This window comes from Sciurus carolinensis, chromosome 19 (genome assembly GCF_902686445.1).
Source record: "Sciurus carolinensis chromosome 19, mSciCar1.2, whole genome shotgun sequence".
NCBI lineage: Eukaryota > Metazoa > Chordata > Mammalia > Rodentia > Sciuridae > Sciurus > Sciurus carolinensis.
Genome location: NC_062231.1, coordinates 2,097,811 through 2,117,035, shown reverse-complemented (window position 1 = coordinate 2,117,035; position 19,225 = coordinate 2,097,811). Strand labels below are relative to the sequence as shown.

Here is a 19,225-nt window from a genome sequence, read left to right as displayed (position 1 = left end):
CTAGAGGATGCACATGCGCACGCACACACCAAAACACAAGCCACCTGCCACCGAAATCTTTACCAAGGAGCCAGGAGCCAGTATGGTAAAGTGAGGAAAGCAGGAACCTTGGAGCCGAGTAGATTCAGTTAAAGTCCTGGCTCTGCTGCTTACTACCTGCATCTCCTTGGTCTGACAGCTCTTTTCTTATTATTAGTAATGTTAAAATTGAAATGTCGCTGGGTGCGGTGGCACATGCCTGTCATCCCAGTGGCTTGGGAGGCTGAGGCAGGAGGATCGCAAGGTGGAGGCCAGCCTCAGCCACTTAGCGAGGCCCTAAGCAATTCAGCAAGATGCTGTCTCTAAATAAAATATTAAAAAGGACTAGGGATGCGGCTCAGTGGTTAAGCACCCCTGGGTTCAATCCCTGGTACCAAAAAAAATAAAAAATAAAAAAAAATTGGACTGTCTGCCTTAGAGTTGTTGAGGTGAATAATGTATGAAAAATCCCTGTGACCTAAATACTCAGACATCACAACTGCTCTTTATGGCTTTACGGAGCCTCTTCATGTTGTAGACACTTTGTTGAATTCTTTGCATAAACAGTTTCCTTTAATGGTCATAAAAATGGCCCGAGTATTAACTCTCCTCTGTGTGACCGGGTAGATATCCAGGCCGAGCCTCCATCTGAAAATATCTAAAAATGTTCCATAAAGCATTTTCTAAGCCTCTGAAATCTGTGCTGCCAGTGAGCAAGTCGCTGGCCAAAAGAAAACCGAGAGCCGCAGACACCCAGCTACCAAGTGAAATCGCCACGTCCTCTCCCCCCAGAAGAGGACCTGGAAGGAGACACATTTGTCAAGAACAACCATTTCAGATCTCCAGATATCAGTCGTAGGCAATCGACGAATCAAGAAGTTTATTTATTTATCTTTTTAAATAATGAACCACTGCGTACTGCAGGGGCACACTCCTGTGATCCCAGCAAGAGGCCGAGGCAGGAGGATCGCAGCCTCTGGAGTCCCACCAGAAAAAAAATTAAAATGCAAATGAAAAACACCGCTGACCTTGAAGCAAGCCACCAGGCAGCCTGTCACCTCCCTGCCTGGGCCTCCGTTCCCCTCTCCAGCCTCTTTGGCATGGCAGGTTCCCCAGAGTAGAGCTGCCCGTGAAAACCAGCCTCACCGTCCGAGGGGCCTGACCTGCTTGGTCGTGGCGGTGCGGGGGGTGAGGGTCGAAAGCCCACGGCCCAGTGGCAAACGGAAATTAAAAACGACCCAGGAAAAGCCATCGCTTCTAAATGTATCACACACTAAAATACAGGGATCAAACTCTGAGATGAGCATTAGACATGCTGAGAAATTCATCCACGGTCGGTAAATCACGGAACCACTGGAGAGGAAAGCAGCAGGGAGGTCGTGGAGGATGGAACGGCGCCGTCGGCATTGAGCTACCTGAAGCGCACGCGCCACGGGTCCGCAGGGGCAGGCGCTGGACGTCCCAGGAGGGACTGCAACGTGCCAACCCGAGAACCTCAGCTGCAGTGACGCGGGCGCACAGATGCCGGAACTGGTCCCGTGAGAAGTCCGATGGACGTCCCTCTGGTGCACCCTCTGCGTAACCGTGTGCAGTGCAGGAAGGAAATTCGCCTTCCATGGCTCCTCTCGGAGAACTGCGGGGAAAGCTTGTCTCGACACAGAGAAAGCGACTGAGAAGGAAGGACCATCCATCAGCCCAGCTGCTCACCCGACTAGTCCAAAACCACCCCAGCAACCCTGTCCATCAGGAAGGCCCTCCAGCCCGGGAGTGCCCTCACGCACCTGTAAAAACCAAGCTCAATTCACATCCTCTCGAGTTAGATATCTTTATCCCAAACCTCAAAAAAAAAAAACCCCACAAATAATTTTCCAAGGAAAGCAAACATCTCACAGATAAAGAAACAAGGCATCTTGAGCAAGAACCAGTGGAAGAGTGTCTAGTAGAAACAAACAAAAAAAAAAACAGGAGACACATACTGGAGCTGTCAGACAAGTAGAATAAAATAGCTGTACTCTGTTTAAAGAAATAAAATACCGTAGCACCTTGAGGAGACAGAAAACCATACAGGATGATCAAGAGTATTTGGGATGCTGGGCGTCATGGGTCACGCCTGTCATCCCAGTGGCTCGGGAGGCTGAGTCCTTTGGGACTGCCTTATTTCACTTAGCATGAGAGTCTCCAGCTCCATCCATCTAACTGGCAGATGCCATCATTTCGTTCTTCTTTATGGCTGAGTAATATTCCACTGTGTATATATACCACATACCAGACCTTGTGGGAAAGCTTTTAATTCTTCCCCATTGATTACTCTGTTAGCTGTGGGCCTTTAATAAATGGCCTTGCCAGGCATGGTGGCACATGCCTATAATCCCAGTGGGTAGGGAGGCACAGGCAGGAGGATCGTGAGTTCAAAGCCAGCCTCAGCAACTCAGCAAGGCACTCAGCAACTCAGTGAGACCCTGTCTCTAAATAAAATATTTTAAAAGGGCTGGGGATGTGGCTCAGTGCTTAAGCACCCCGGGTTCAATCCCTGGTACCAATCGATCAATCGATAGCCTTTACTAAGGAAACCTCCTTCTGTACATTTTGTTGAATTTTTTTTCTTGTGAGCAGGTGCTCAGCTTTGCCAGACGCTTCTTCTACATCTGTCGCCATGGCCAGGCGGTTTTATTGTTTCATTCTGCTAATGCTCACTTGGTGCAAGAATAAGGAGCTCAGAGAGAATTCCCACTGGGCAAAGGGACGTCAGGGTCATGTACAAGAGTTCACCGAAGACGGGTGTTGGTCACAAAGGTGGTAGTGGGCTGCTGTCGCTGGGCTGTGCGTCTGTTCATTGCGGAGGCGGCGGGTCAGGCTGGCCTCAGAGGAGGGTTCCGTGGAGTGAGTCAGCCGTCGGCGCTGGTCTCGGACGGACGGTCCCCGAGGCCTGTTTGCTGAAGCAGTCGGCGTTGATCCATCAATCATGTCACAAAGCAGTTCTGACGCTGAGCCGTCACAGTGGCTGTAGAAGAATTCGTCTTGTCCTGGGAGCAGGGGACTTTAACATGCTCTCCATTTGGTCCTCTGTCAGCCGAAGCGGCAAGAGACACCTGCAGGGATGTCCCACTAATCACCCTGGTGCCGACTGTCTTAAAGACAAGCCCGTTTGAGGATTGATCGTCAGTCTCTGTGCTGAACAGAGCGACCTCACCCTGTCTCGATCTGAGTCGTGTTAGGACCGTGGATGAACAAATCCAGCTGTGCGACAGACCAGTGTAACACGGCGTTCCAAGGGGAGGGTCAGAGGACGGTCTAATGGCAGGACCTAGGTTTTCCCAGGTTTGACCCCGAGAGAGTCCAACAAGGCCTGTCAGAGTGAGGCCTTCCTTTTAGTCAGTGCGCCGTTTTGCTTGGCTAGAAATGGCCCTAACTCCTGCGTGGTGGGAACCCAGATTCAGAATGAGGTGTTAGCTCAGGAGGCTGAGGCAGGAGGATCGCAAGCTGGAGGCCAGCCTCGGCAACTTAGCAAGGTCCTAAGCAACTTAGAAAGACCCTGTCTCTAAATAAAGTATAGAAAAGGGCTGGGGATGTGGCTCAGGGGTCCGGTGTCCCTGAGTTCAATCCCCAGTACAAAAAAATAAATAAATAATAAGGGGTTATCAATGGCATGGACTCTCTCCGGTTAGCAGTAGAAAATTCCAGGCTATGCTAGTTGCTGTAACTACTGGAGCAAAGGAATTTAAACTGGCTGGGTGTGTCCTGGGGGCCTGGATGTTACCATTTCCCATATCAGCCAAAGTTGGGGACAGATTTTTGAGGGCCCCCAGAGTGGTGCACCCCCTATGGATGAGAGTGTCCCCCTCAGGAGTCAGACGTCTGAAACGGTGAGCCCCCAAATAAACCTCCCTGCCCACAGTGGCTCTGACGGGGCCTTCAGTCACAGCTGACTCCAGTGACAGTCACAGCTGACTGACAGGCACCCCACCCGCGCCCCGGATTCCCGGGGGTTCTGAAGCCCGTGCAGAGGCCTGCGGGCGGGCGGGGCAGCCCGCACCCAACGTGGAGAGCGAGCGCCAGGAGCCGCGGACACTAGCTCCTGGGTCACTGCGCCTGTCACCTGTCAGCCCTCCTGCGGAAGAGCCCCGCCTGGCCACCTTGCACCTCGGCCAGGCCTGGCGGCCGCGGGACATGCTGCTCCAGACGGGCCGGCGGACCCCGTGCCCTCTCGTCCTGCGCTTCATCACCTGAAGTGCACCACGCGTCGGGGTCTCGGGGCGGATTCCTTAAAACAGGGGCTTCTGGCGTCCCTGCCCAGGTCCCCACGCAGCCCGGGCCCAGCCCGAGCCAGGGGGCCACGCGAGGGGCACTTGGGGGGCTGGTCACCGTGGGAAAACGCTTTCCTCTTCCTTAAGTGGGTTTGGAAATATGTATGTATTTTAAAATTGAATATAGATTTTAAAATATGTATTATACATTGATATATATTGAATTATATGACTATATATTAAGATATTTATTATTTTATGAATATATTAAGTTATATACAATATATGACTACATATTATGTAATATGTAAATATATTATGTGAATCATTCTTTATATTAATAAATATATTACTATAGGTTATATATTTCAAAATGTGTTATGTATTAATATATCAATGTTAATATATATTATGCAAATAATATATTTCAAAATATACTTTAATGTATTTAATTATATAAAATTATATTTTAAGATGTTTTAGACATTTTATATGTTACGTTATATATTTATATACTTTTTAAAATACATGATGTAGAAGCACATTTTAAATTCTGCTTTCATATATTTGTACATGAACATGTTTTAAAGTACGTATATGGATATGTTTGCTTATTTCTCAAATTACCCAGGCTGCTTAATCAAAATGGCAGACCCCCAGCCCTGGCCTCTGACAGGTTCTGGGTCGGTGGCCGGAAGTGGGGCCTGGGGATCTGAGAGGCGGGCAGCATGCGGGCACTTCTGCTGTGAGTACTCAGGAGACCAACTGAGGAAACCCAGATGTCGTGAGGAAAGCACAGGGGCCACCTGTCACGCCCACCGAGGCAGCGTGTGCTCAAGGTACTCCCTGAGCATGCGTCCCACAGGGGACAGAGACCAGCAGGACAGCGTTTCTTCTGCTGCACATCTTAAAAGATGGGAGCGGGCTGCCTGGTGTGTTCTGATCTAATCACAAAAGCGTTCCGGGCTTAGATGTGTCTTACACTTCGTGCCAAACAAGAGAAAGAAATGTGCTCTACCAGGGCCCAGGAGTCAGGTGGGATTTTCCCAGCGCCGCCTCGTTCTGAGAAAAGACTTGGATTTAGAGATTCAGCAGCTCCGAGAGACTTTGAACTGGAGCAAGTGACGCACCAGCAGCTGGCGTTGCTCTAAGCATCCGTGAGCGGCGCTCAGCTGGCTGTAGGAAGGGCACAGAGCCTTTGCTATTTGGCATCCTCCATGGGGCACCCATTTGGTCTCTCAAAGACACAGCTTGTCTGCAGCTTAGTGACAGTCATTTCTGTCTTCAGTATCCTAAAAGTTCAGCGAGAGCCAGCTTTCCACGTCCTGTGACGAGCGTGAATCTCATGTCATTCCATCAGTGTCTGGCTCCAGTGCGTGTCTGTCTTTAATTTCCAGCAGACTGATGTCCTAGGGATAAAAAGCCCCAGGCCCGAAACTTGTTATTCCAGGATTTCCAGTACCCAGCAAGTGGGCATGCGAAATGCCGGTAGCTTAAAATCAACCAGAAGTTTGAAATGCCTTTGATCCTGAATCTCTGGAAGTTTCTGCAGTGTAAAAGCACCAAGGGGCAGAGCTGATAAGGTCATTGAGAACAGACAAGCAGCGTCTTAGGATGCGGGCTGAGCCTCCGATTTGGTCGTGTTTGCTGCAAAGCCTCAGGTATGGTCGGTGGGTTGTGTCGCTACACCCCCCAGGTAGTTGCTTTTATGAGGCAGTAAATTGGGGGGCAGTCATGCCCACAGCAGGGATCCGTTCAAGAAAGAAAATCTGGGGCTGGGGCCGTGGCTCAGTGGCAGAGCACTCGCCTAGCACGTGTGAGGCACTGGGTTCGGTTCTCAGCACCACAGAAAAATAAATAAAATAAAGATCCATTGACAACTAAAAGAAAATTAAAGAAAGAAAAACACTTAGGTATATTCCACCTGTATCTATGGCATATCACAAAAACAGAGCTCATTGCTCCGCCCGAATCTGTAGAAAGAAAAATGTTACATATTTTGTCTCACTCACTAAAGCAGAGAGTAACATATCAAAGAGCTGAAACAGAAAAATCATGCTTTAGAAAGGAAAATATCAGTTATCCAAAAACCCCATTATTTTGAGCAGAACATGTGACGGTTCTTCAATTAGTTTACCCTCATTCATGGGTGTGATCAATTTTTTTTTTTTTAAATCAGCCTCTTCCTCCATCATTCCTGGGATCAGTATAGAAACGAACACAAATAATCACTTTCTGTAAATCATTTTTTTTTTTAGACACAAGATAAATAGGTCAAAGCCTGGCTGTCGTCCTTTTTCTTAAAATTGTCATTTGATGAATACCGTCAGGTACCGTGGAGAAGGAAGACCTTGTGCTTGTCATCTCAGGGAACATAAAGATGTATGCTGGGCCCTCAAGGGGTGGCGTCTCGTGCCTCTTACACTTTGAAGCTGTGCAATATATTTAAGTGACAGTTCTCTGCAGGACCACCCCTCGGAGGTGTCCGTAGAAGCTGAGGCTGCATCCCGGTAGCTCTAGCTCAAGGTAGCAGAGGCCAGTGATTCTGTGGGCAGGCAGACTGAGAGAAGAGAGCAAAACTGCAAACTCAGATCAACATCGCTTCTCAGTTATCTGGCCCAAGTTTCCACATTCTGGAAAACTGGTTGTTATTATTGTTGTTATTGTGGGGTTTTTGTTTTTTGGGGTTTTGGGGGCGGGGGATTGAACTCCAGAGTGCTTAACCTCTGAGCCACATCCCCAGCCCTTTTTATTTTTTATTTTGAAACAGGGTCTCACTGGGTGGCTGAAGGCCTCACTGAGTTGCGGAGGCTGGCCTCGAACTTGCAATCCTCCTGCCTCAGCCTCCTGGGCTGCCAGGATCACAGGTGTGCAATGCTGCACCCAGGTGTTGCTTTCTGTTTCGATCAAAGTGTAGAAGAAAACAAGAGACCCGAGATGAGGGTGAGGAGCTGGCTCATTTGTGTATTCAGTTCAGTTTTTATGGCTTGACTATCCGGACCCAGTGTCGAAAGTTCTAGAGATTCAGATGTGAACTAAACATTATTCTATCTTCCAAGGGCTTACAGGGAGGGAGAGAGACCTTAGAGGAAAACATGAATATGGCCGATATGACCGAGGTGCAGTCTGGAATTGAGTCGCATATGAAGTAAACATTCTCCTGTCTTCCAAGGAGGACAGGGAGACAGACAGACAGACAGACATTAGGTTAGAGGAAAAGAAGAATATGGCCGATGTGACAGAGGTGCAGTCTGGAATCTATGGCCCGTGAGATACGAGGACAATGGCAACATTCACCCGGGGCTGTGGCCCTGTCCTGTTGTGACACCTCGTCTTGCTGCCACCTGCTGTTCCCTGGCTTTGCTCCACCTCCTCCCCTTGTGGCCTCACCTGCTGGGACCCCTGCTGGGTAAGCGGTAAAGGGAAGGAAAAGATGGGCCCGGGACAGAAAGTTCCAGACTTGACTTAAACCCCCGCCCCCACCCCACCACCCAGGGCTGAGTGGAGACAGGAGGCCCAGGGGCCAGTCAGGGTCACAGGACAGGATTTTGCAATCGCCACTTCTTTGGCGCTCCGGGCTCAGCTCCAGAGCTCTCTTTTCAACCGCGCGCATTTCTTCCCTCAGCGGTTGATTTTTGCGACAATCCACACGAGGTAGCAAACAGGACGCGGCCCATGACTGTGCTCTCAGCAAAGGAGACGGAAGGGCTCGGGCTGAGAGGGTGACCTGGGACACGTGGGGACTGTCACCACGCGTTTCGTGAAAAAAACCCAAGACGCTGGTGGCTCAGCCGTGTCCCGCAGCACCTGGCGTTTGGTAAAAAACAGTTGAGGACTTTTTTTTTTTTTTTTTTTCTGACAATCCCCAAGGGCAGGTGGGAGACTTTAAAAAGTGACAAGTTCACATTTCCTTAGACTTTAGGTTCCAAATCTAAAATCCTAACACGAGGGTGGAGAAAGTCGGAGATCAGACAACTCGCGAGAGAATGAAGCACATTGTCACAGGAATGTGCGTTTCCTCCTGTTGGCAAGAAACGGATTCTGTTTGACAGCGTGAGTCCCAGGAACCCTCTGGCTCTAGGGTGCTGGCAGGTCGATTTCCCAGAAGCCCAGACTGCAAACTGCTCCTGTCTCATGAGTCTGCCTGACGTCTACCTCCTCAAGTGTTTGTGCCCAAATGAGTGACCCCAAGTCACGTCGGGCAACATGTCCCTCTGCCCACAGGCTGACAGGAAGGCTCTACCTACATCCTAGCTCTCTGACCTTCCAATTTGCTTGATGCAATTTCAAAAGAAGCTTGTAAGGGCGATTTGGCCATTGAGAACGGATCAATTTTTTTTTTTTTTTTTTTTTTTTTTTGGCACTGGGAATTGAACCCAGGGTGCTTCACCACTGAGCCAGGTCCCCAGCCCTTTTTATATTTCATTTAGAGACACGGTCTCACTGAGTTCCTTATGGTCTTATTGAGTTGCTGAGGCTGGCCTCCAACTTGCGATCCTCCTGCCCCAGCCTCCCTAGCTGCTGGGGTTACAGGTGCGCACCCCTGCACCCAGCAATAAGCAATCAGTTCTAAGGACAATTTGAATCGCCATCAATTATAGCTTTAGCAAATAATTAAATTGAGAATCATCAAACATAAGACTTTAGCAACTTCAGTAAATGCTGATTTCCTTATAAACATCCTAGAACGCGAAAAAGAATAAGCATCATGACGTGAGTCACCACTGCCTGCCAGCCACTTATATAAAGTCCCTGAGAAGACATGCATAGAAGTTCCTACGGCAGTACCCTTGAAGAGGTGGACCACACGTGTGAGTCCTCCTCGCCCTTCTCCTCGTCTGCCTGGTTATCTGGTAACTCAGTCCTTGCACCAATTTGTGAAATTCATGTTACTCTCCTTCATTTACAGATGAGAAAGAAAGTGAGGCTCCACAGGAATCAAATTGAGCCACTTCATCCATCTAGCCTGTGGTCACACAAGGACACGCAGCAGGGTCTGTCCTTCCAAGAGCCCACCTGCTTTCGCTGTGGCTCGTGGGTCACACACACACACACACACACACACACACACACACACAGATTCATTCCCCACCAAGGCTGGTGCAGCTAGCAGTTTGCGAGCTTGTCAGAACCATTAGAAAATCTTCCTCCTATTTTGGATCAAGCCCAGGGGAGAGCAGAATAAGCCTGCCACCTTGAGGCCACCCTGCCGGCACCACTGTGTCCAAGAGCAGCCTGGACAGCGGGTCCCTGGAGACTGTCCGGGAAGCGGCACAGCCCTCTGCCGCAGCCAGCTCCCTGCCAGGCTCTGTATGGGCAGGGACAGGGACGCCGACTCCCACGGACCCTCCAAGAGGAGGGGATTCATGCTGACCCAACCCCAGGAGTCTCATCTCTGAAGAGGGGAAGGGAGGTAGTGTCCTCTCCGGTAATTTTCTCCCTCCCCTGCAAAACACTAATAATGATAATTATCTAGATATCTATTTTGCATCGTAGATGCATTTGGAGATGACTTGCAAAGATCATTTCTATTTCATTTGCCTGTTTTGGAATTAAAGAAAAGTCAGGCTCAGAGGTTCTGGTGGCACATAAATTAAATATACGGAGGTGTCTCATTGACATTCTGCAGACGCGCTGATCCACGCTAGGTTTTCTCTCATCAAAAGCTTTCTCTCCTAGCGCCGGTGCTGACTTATTAATAAGCATCGGGCCTTTATTTGATGATTTGTCTAATCAAGATTCACCTTCAGCGTACGCTCGGTAGGTCTGCTGCTCATAGCGTGCCCTTTCTGGTGGCAACACACCCAGAGGGACACACAGACCGTGGCCAGGCACACAGACCGAGCACCCAGCAGGCCACACCACCCTCGAGTTCAGCGTGTGAACTGTCTTCCACCCAGAGAAAGAGCACATATCCAAAAGTCTGGGGACGGACATTGTCACCAGATGCACTTATTATCCCAAAAAGTCAACAGGATGAGCTCATATCCAGGACTGTGCGTGTCGGGGGTGGGGCAGCTTTTCTCAGGGCTCTGCTGTGAAACTTCTGAGTTAGATCCCGGATGTTGGTGCTCAGAGGGCCTCGACCTGGCCCCCAGTGACTTGTCCTTGCTGGTCCCCGGATGTGGTGGGGATCTCGCTGGCTCTTTCAGAAATGGACGGTTAAATCATCCTACCTTACGGGTGCTCACTGGATTCTGCCGCTCTGGATAAAACCTCTTGCCCCACAAGGAGGAAATGCCACTTTTTATTAGGTTGAGAACTTTCTTGCTGCCAAGGTGCCACCCTGAGAGTGGCCCCGGGGACAGAAGTACTGTGTGGTCAGCTGAGCCAGGTGTCACCGCTCCTCGGAAACACAGCAGCTCAGACTCGGCGTGGGTGATGGGCTAAATCATTTATCCAGTCGGATAAGACAGAAAGCAACCGAGAGCTTTCTGAGTCCCAAGCCTCAGCCCCTGGATTCACACTGAGGTAGGAAACTGGTTAGACTCCATCAGCAGAGAGGAAAAGAAGGCTGTTCTCCAGAGTCCTCTCCCACCATCTCTGATGCCCGGGATAAGCCCCTGTGCCGGCAGAAACCAGCTATTCACATCCGGCTTCTTGGGTCCATTGCGAACTATGTGGCAGAACTGGTGATATTCAAGAGGCATTAAAATTTGGTCTTTGTCCTCAGTGAGCTTAATAGTACAAGGAAAGCATATGGGAAGTTAAATTCTCCTTCTTTCATTCATTCATTTATCCCAGACACACACATGGAGTGTACCAGAGGTGTGGTCTAGTGATCAGAATGAGAAAACAAGGCGGGCCTGGAATCCCAGACGCTCAGGAGGCTGAGGCAGGAGGATCACGAGTTGGAGGCCAGCCTCAGCTTCTTAGCGAGGCCCTAAGCAACTCAGTGAGACCCTGTCTCTCAGTATAATATAAAAAGGGCTGGGGAGGTGGCTCAGGGGTGAAGCACCTCTGGGTTCAGTCCCTGGTTCAAAAAATAAAAGCTATTCTTCAGGTCAGGAAATGTGACCCTGACATTCAAGACTTTTCCTTGTGAGAATTAGCAAAGGAGGAAAAAAATCACCTATAAACTCGTGCTTCTTATTATAATGGATTGGAAAATCTTATATGATTACTTTTCCTATGAAACATTGAACTGAAATTCATCCCTGGGTAAATATTCCAGTTCCTTGTTACCATCTCTGGACTTGTGCATTTGCTCTGCATCGCTTTTAAGTTGCCTGTCCCGATGTCCTTTATTCTGTTTATTTGTATACACGGTCCGTTCCACTCCATTAATTTCCGAAATGCAGAAAACCTACCTTATTCATCTTGTTAAATTCCTCGTCACTTAGCACATGACCTTGCGTTTATTGGGTACTTAATGAATATCCGTCGGATGCACTGCATCATCCGAAATGGGGGACACGCTGGGCACCTGAGTTCAGGGCTCTCCTTCCATCACAAACCTGCCCTTTCCTCATTGGAAAACATTCATGCAACTGAGAAAGATGGACTTGCAATGAGGAAGGATAGAAAAGACACATCCTCACTAGATACTGTTGCTAATGATCACCAGCAGATGTTCAGCGGGGTTACATGCAAACCTGATGTTCTTGTCCTAAAGGTCACTCAGGTTGTGTGAACCGGTGTTAGACATTGTGGAATCCAAAACCTGCAGAAGCACAAACAGAGGGAACACAACGATTAAAGGTGGCATTAAGCCGGGCACAGTGGTGCAGGCCTGTCTTGCCAGCCCCTGGGGAGGCTGAAGCAGGAGGATCGAAAGTTGGAGGCCAGCCTCAGCAATTTGATGAGGCTCTCAACAATTCAACAAGACCCTGTCTCTAAATACAACCCCAAAGGGCTGGGGATGTGGCTCAGGGGTTAAGCCCCCCTGGGTTCAATCCCCTGGTACCACCACCAACAACCACAAAAAGTGGCTTTAAAGGTGGCCATGGGCCACGTAGTGGACATCACTGTGGCTTAGGTATTAGATCCGAGAAGTAGCACCAGGCGAGACGGAGGAGAGTCCCGTCCCTCAAGCCTGTGGCACAGACCCCGCTGGGCGAGCCTGCTGTCCCTGGCGGAGCTTCCAATCCTGACCATCTCGCTTCCCGTTTCTTCCTCTGCAGGTGGAATTGGCTGTGTGGGTCGAGACAAGGGCCAGGTTCGCAAGTGCCTTGACGTGGTGGAGATCTACAACCCGGACGGGGACTTCTGGCGGGAGGGCCCCCCCATGCCGAGCCCCCTCCTCTCCCTCCGAACCAATTCCACCAGCGCAGGAGCCGTGGATGGGAAGCTGTATGTTTGCGGGGGCTTCCATGGAGCAGGTACGGGTCCGCTTCTGCACGCTTCCCAACCTGGGAGCTGCTCTCGGCCTCTCCTCTCGGTGGCCAGAAATGCTCCCAAGAGCATTGAGGGGGAGCACATAAGCACTGGTAAAATAATAATAATGATAATAAGGCTTTCAGAGCCCAGCAACCTGGAGCAACTGACTACGCCTCTGTTCTCGGGTTTCACACTGACCAAATGGAGTATCAACGCCGACAGGCTGTGGTACGCATTCTGTGGCTTCCAGTTTATAATGCATCTGGCACATGGCAGACACCCAATATGGAGAGAGGGGAAATGGGACCGGAAAAGGAGTGCCCGGTAGTTGGACTGAAGGGGAGATTTATTAATGGGGGGAGCCAGGTGTGGCAGTGCCCGCCTATAATCCCAGCAACTCGGGAGGCTGAGGCAGGAGGATCGCAAGTCGGAGGCCAGCCTCAGCAACGTACTGAGGCCCTGTCTCAAAATAAAGAATAAAAAGGGCTGGGGAAGTGGCTGGGTGGTGGGGAAGTCCTAGGTTCAATCCACAGTACTGCAAAAAAAAAAAAAAAGACTTTAATTGTGACCTCATTGACAGTCATTAGGCCAGCTCGTACCCGAGGAACAGAGACCTCCCTGCAGAGCACTTCCAGTTTTGAAAGAGTGACAGGTCCTAAGGAGGCCGGCACTGCAGCAAAGCAGAGCGTGGTATTAGGCCTGCCTTTGGTTTATACGCACGTGATTATATGTAGCAAAGAATATGAATACTTCTTTCAATATGAATTAAAAGAGGCTGATGAGATGTGTGACTCAATATGACAAGGAGACCTCCTTTGGTTCTTTTTTTTTTAAATTTTGGTTCTTGATTCAAACAAATCTTCCATAAAAAGGTATTTTTCAGATACTCTAGGAAATCTGAATATGGGCCGGTGTTAGTCTAATTCAGGAATTATTCATATTTAGAGGTGATAATGGCATTGTAGTTTTGAGAAAGAAAAGAAGTCCTAAATAGAGTTATTGAAAAGGACTCACAGATGAAACGATAGGCCTTCTGAAATCTGCTTTCGTCTACTCCAGAATTTTCTGAAACAGTGGCAAGTGTAGATTTGACAACATTGGTAAATGTTGATAATTATTGAAGGTGGATTATTGGATACTTGAGACTTTATTACTTCAACTATTTTACAGCCGTATGCTTGAAAGTCCCCATAGTAAAAAGCTTCACTTTTTCTTTTTTTCTTTCTTTTTTTTTTTTTTTTTTTTTTTTATGGTACTGGGGATTAAACTCAGGGCTGCTTCACCCCTGAGCCACCTCCCCAGCCCTTTTTATATTTTATTTAGAGACAGGGTCTCACTGAGTTACTGAGGCTGGCCTCCAACTTGGGATCCTCCTGCCTCAGCCTCCCAATTCACTGGGATTACAGATGTGTGCCACCACACTCAGCTCACCTTTTCTTTATTTGTTCTTCAGAGGACTTTCCAAAGAAGTGTTTAAAAAAAAAGTGTTAATATCTTTTGCATCTTGAACATCACATGCCATGATTGGGTAAATGTTGTAATCAGTCTATTATGGAAGCATGAAACCTGACCGAAGCCAGAGGCCTAATAACCTCAAGACCTGCCTGAATAAAAGGACCTGAGAAGTCAAGAGAGGAGGCCCAGATACCTGGCCCACTCAGCTGGGCTGTCCCTTAGCTCTGATCACCTGAGCTACTTTTAGACATCCCCAGGCCTCTGACTTTCTCTTAACCAAAAAGAAGGCCAGAGAATTCAAGAAGTAGCCTCAGGCTCTCTGCAAGGATGGGAGGTAATTAGTGTCAAGAGACCAGAAGACATTCTGTTCTGCCTTATTTATCTTATTTTTTCTTTCTGTAGCTTTGAGGTAGAGACTTGACATCCTGCAGTTTTGCAACCATGTCTAATAAACAGGTAGCACGAGCCAACTTCTTTTCTTGGTACTGTAAGAGACCAATAATGCACACAGCCAGAGCGAAGAGGATTTACTCCATGAGCTCCCAAAGTCCCTTTTAATTATTCAGTTCCAAGGTGGTAGATTGCCTGGAATTAGCTGAGTGAACAGTTGCTAGAATTTTATGCAAAGTAGAACAATGTATAACAGCATACCCAGGTGACCCAGAGAGCTCTCAGACCTAAACAGATGCTGAGTGTCCCCTCCTTGTGTGACAATAAATAAATGGGGCCTACTTGTCCCATTTACTTAATCAGAAAACCACAGTCAAGAAATTCATTTCTTGTGCTCGTTAGTTAATTCAATAAAAATTTATTGAAACGTATCCTAGGCATTTGGGATATAACCTTGAGATGTTCGATGTTTAATGGGAAAGATAGATACATAAACACGCAGTAAACACAGTAACTGGGTTCAGGTTAAAGCGCTTCTAAGCCCCTCTGGAAGGACAGTTAGTCAGAGAGAAGAAGAAGGAACAAGAGCAACACATTTTTGGAAGCTGGGATGCAGATGAATGAGGGGTGACAGATATGACCTGAGAAACTTTAGCCTTAAATTGGCAACAAATGTCCCACAGAATCCTAGATAATCTCAGGAGCTGGCCAGAACAGACTGAGCTGGAGGAGGAAATGAAGATGATGCTGTAATAGGAAGATTAGCTGAAAGACAGGAAGGTGCCCAAGCTCCTGCCCTCTTCTTAATACTGAGACAAGGCCCCTCCTACACCCAGACAGACTGAAGCCGAGGACGGGAGTGGGGCTCAGGCACGCAGGACCAGAACCAGGGGACTAAGTGGAGGACCACACGCTGACTCCCAAGAGCCCCAGCTTGGAGGGCAGTATGGAACTTTCTCCAAAAACTAGGAATGGAACCGTCATATGACCCAGCTATCCCACTCCTTGGTACATATCCAAAAGATCTGGAATCAGCATTCTACAGTGACGCAGTCACGTTGATGTTTATAGCAGCTCAATTCACAATAGCTAAGCTATGGAACCAACCCAGGTGCCCTTCAACAGATGGATGGATCAAGAAAGGGTGGTCCACATACACAATGGAATATTACTCAGCCTTAAAGAAGAATGAAATGATGGCATATGCCCTTAAACAGATGGAACTCAAGAATATCATGCTAAGTGAACTAAGCCAGTCTCAGAAATCTAAAATTTGAAGTTTTTTTCTGATACGTGGAAGCTCATCCAAAATAAGGCGGGCAGGGAATGAAAGGGAAAGTGAAGGTGATTCCATCGAAACAGAAGAAATATCAGTGGACTAAAGGAAGGGACCTGAGGTGGAGGAGAAGGGATCGGGTAAGGGAAGACGGGAGACATGAATCTGACCTCACTTTCCTGTGTACATATATGAATATTCCACAGTGAATCTCACCAACATGTATACCCACAAGACACTAAAAAAAAAATCTATAAGTGAATAGCAGAAAGATCCATAGAGGGAAGGACACAGAAATGGGGGAGGGAAGAGGTGGGCAGAGAAAGGGAACTACTAGGAACTGAACAAGAGCAAATTCTATTCCCTGCTTTTATTATTATGTCAGAATGAATCCTAATGTTATGTATAACTAAAAAGGACCAGTAGAAAGAAAAAGTTCTAAAACAAATCCCAGCCTCCTTCCCTTCCTGGCACCCAGAACCTGGGCAGCCAGCCCCTCCAAAATAGGACAAAGCCAGATCACCCTGTGGTGACTCTCAAAGGACAATCTCCCATGCCAACCCATCCCCAAAGATGAGCAAGCAGATAAGATCCCCGGGCATTTGAAGCCAGCATGAACACGAAAGAAAGAAACCAAAACACAGAAAAGCAACCTGGAGGACGCAGAGGCCCAGCCAGAGGAAGACGTGTCCGTGGGGAGAGGAGAGAAAATACTGTGTGCTGCAACCGGCATGGCTGTTAATTCAGATGCAGGCGAGGGACGGTGGGGGATTGAGAAAAGCAAACATTTAGAGGGAAAGCTTTTCTGGTTGAGAAGCAGTGACTCAGAGCTGGTGCAGCACGTTTATTGTGTAGGGTCTCATAAACAGGAAGTTAAAGACTTCAGAAGCATCGTTCTTTGTGCACTAGAAAGTGACAGGACTAGAAACATTTTTGTAGCTATTCCACTGTTGCAATGCTAGGAGCTTCCTATGGCACCCAGGAAGCAGGCAGGCTTGGAGATCGCAGCCTGGTGCAACACTGGAGTTATCTTGCTGTGCTCAGAATCCTCTATTCCTGGGACCCAGTGTCTGAGATCTAGGCCAAGACTGACACCTCACCCTTGCACAGAGTCTTTATGGACAGGGAGTCACCATAGCAACTGGGCAATCTTGATCCGTACTTTTTGTACAGGAAGGAAGTTCCCAGCATTTGTAGGAGCACCACACCACAAGATAATCAAAGATCACCACACTCCACAATTGAGTCTATAGAAGAGAGAAAGGATATTTAAAAGGTTTCCTGGGAATTAAAAATATGATAGCGGGGGGGCTGGGGAGATAGCTCAGCTGGCAAAGTGCTTGCCTTGTAAGCACAAGGCCATGGGTTCAATTCCCAGCACCACCAAAAAAAAAAAAAAAAAAAAGTAAAAATATGATAGTGGAAATTAAATGTACAGTGGAAAATTTAGAGAGAATAGAAAACATCCAAGCAGAGCAAAACAAGTCAGATGGAAAACGAGAGAAAGAGGAATCAAGTCCAGGAGGGCCAACATTGACGACCTGGAGTTCTGAAAAATACAACAGAGAACGTGGAAGGAAATAAAAATGGTCCGCGAAGCACACCCAGAAAATTTCCCAGAACTGAAGTCACCAGATTGAAAAGAGACATCGAATGCCTGGGATGAAAGCAGACCCAAACCGGAGCACATCACTGTGACATGAAAGAATATTAGGGACAAATAAAAAGCCCTAGAACTTTCTGGAAAGAAAATAATCATTTCATACAAAAGGGCAAGTCAGATTTCTGAAATGTGACATTGGAAGTTAGAATGAAATGAAGCAAATGTCTTCAGAAACTCCATGGGAAAGTTATTTTCTACCTACACGTCTGTGTCTGCTGAGCTGTTCATTATGTGTGAGGGCACACGTGGGGACATGCAATATCTCAAAGAAATAAATTTGTCAAATCGTAGTGTATTGAAGGAAGGTTTGGACACTTGTGTAAGAGCAATGAAAACAAATAAAACAACTTCAGAGAAAACAGTAAATTGCACAGAAAAAGTATGCCACACAGCTCATCTATGAAGAACCTTCATAATAATAATGCCGTAATGATGGAAAGACTCAATATTGAGAGTTAAACAAAACTGTGTCTTAAATATACTGGGAAAAATGGAGCAACAGAAAGTAGGAATGTGAGAGAAAGCTAAATCCCCATTTTCCACAATGGGAGTCAAGAGTCTTCAATGCCTTTGTCTTAGACTATTTTCCATTGCTATAACAAAATACCTGAAGCTCTGAACTTATAAAGAAAAGAGGTTTACTTAGCTCACAATTCTGGTGGCCCCGTCCAATAAGCCTCTGGTGAGGGACCCCATTGGGCTGCACCACAGTATCTCAGATGGCATCACAGAGGAAGTAGGTGAAGGAGGGAGAGATCACCTGCAAAGCCAGGGGACCCCTGGGAACAACAGTAACCCTCTCTTAAGCAACTCTGCAACCTAACTACCTCCCATTAGGCCCCTCCTCTTAAAGGTCCGCCACCTCCCAATACCACCACACTGAGTACCCAGTTTTCCTCTATGAATTCTTTGGAGGACACATTCAAACCCCAGCATCCTTCATCTGAGAAGTCAAGAAGTGACCGTAGTATTGAAAATTGTTATTTATGGGTATAGTGGTCAGTGCCCAGAGAGTCAGCCAGGGTGGAAGGGAAAGCAGTAAATAGGAACAAGACTTGTAATGTTATTTGACTCTAAATCATATGAATGAGTGAATGGTTTCAGAAATTAAATTTAAAATATATAAATGAAGTACATAAAATAGAGGAATATCAAGGAGAATATTAGGGGAAATGTTAACAGGTGCGTCTGTTTAGAGACAGTTCTCCCTGGGTCTCAGATGGTGCTGCCTGTCTTATGAGCTGAGTCGCTGACTGTCTTTGTTGGAGACTAGCTTTTCAAACATCTTTGTGTAGCAGACAACCTTAGAAGACACAGTATCTCGCTCTGTAACAAAGGGCAGACATGCTTACTGGCCACTATGAAAGATTCACCTTCCTGGCAGGGTACGGGGGCACCTGCCTGTAATCCCAGGGACTCAGGAGGCTGAGGCAGGAGGATCACAAGTTGGAGGCCAGCCTCAGCAACTTAGTGAGACCCTGTCTCAAAATCAAAAAATAAAAAGGGCTGGGGATGGGGCTCAGTGGTAGAGCACCCCTGGTACCAAAAAAAAAGAAAAGAAAAGAAAGAGAAGGTGCAGGGAAAGGAAAGGAGAGAGAGAGAGAGAGAGAGAGAGAGAGAGAGAGAGAGAGAGAGATTTTCACATTCTTTCAACTCAGAGTTTCTCTCCAGTAATGCGATTTGCTGATTGTACACCTGTCAGGTGACTCTCATCATGTCCTTTGAGAACAGAGGCTCCAGTGACTGGCATAAAAATGTTGGTCTGAGCCAGGCATGGTGGCACACACCTGTGGCCCCAGCTATTGGAGATGCCGAGGTGGGAGGATCATTTGAGCCCCTGAGTTCAAGACCAGCCTGGGC

The 19,225-nt window shown here is 47.7% G+C and overlaps 1 protein-coding gene across 2 annotated transcripts in view; it reads left to right on the top strand.

The window, feature by feature from the left end:
- The window catches only part of Kbtbd12 (kelch repeat and BTB domain containing 12), a 55,043-nt gene that overhangs the window by 21,379 nt on the left and 14,439 nt on the right, over nt 1-19,225 (top strand). For both annotated transcript variants that reach the window (XM_047534808.1, XM_047534809.1), the window contains exon 5: nt 12,386-12,583. In XM_047534808.1, the coding sequence (XP_047390764.1) occupies nt 12,386-12,583 (198 nt within the window). The remainder of the gene's footprint in view (nt 1-12,385; nt 12,584-19,225) is intronic.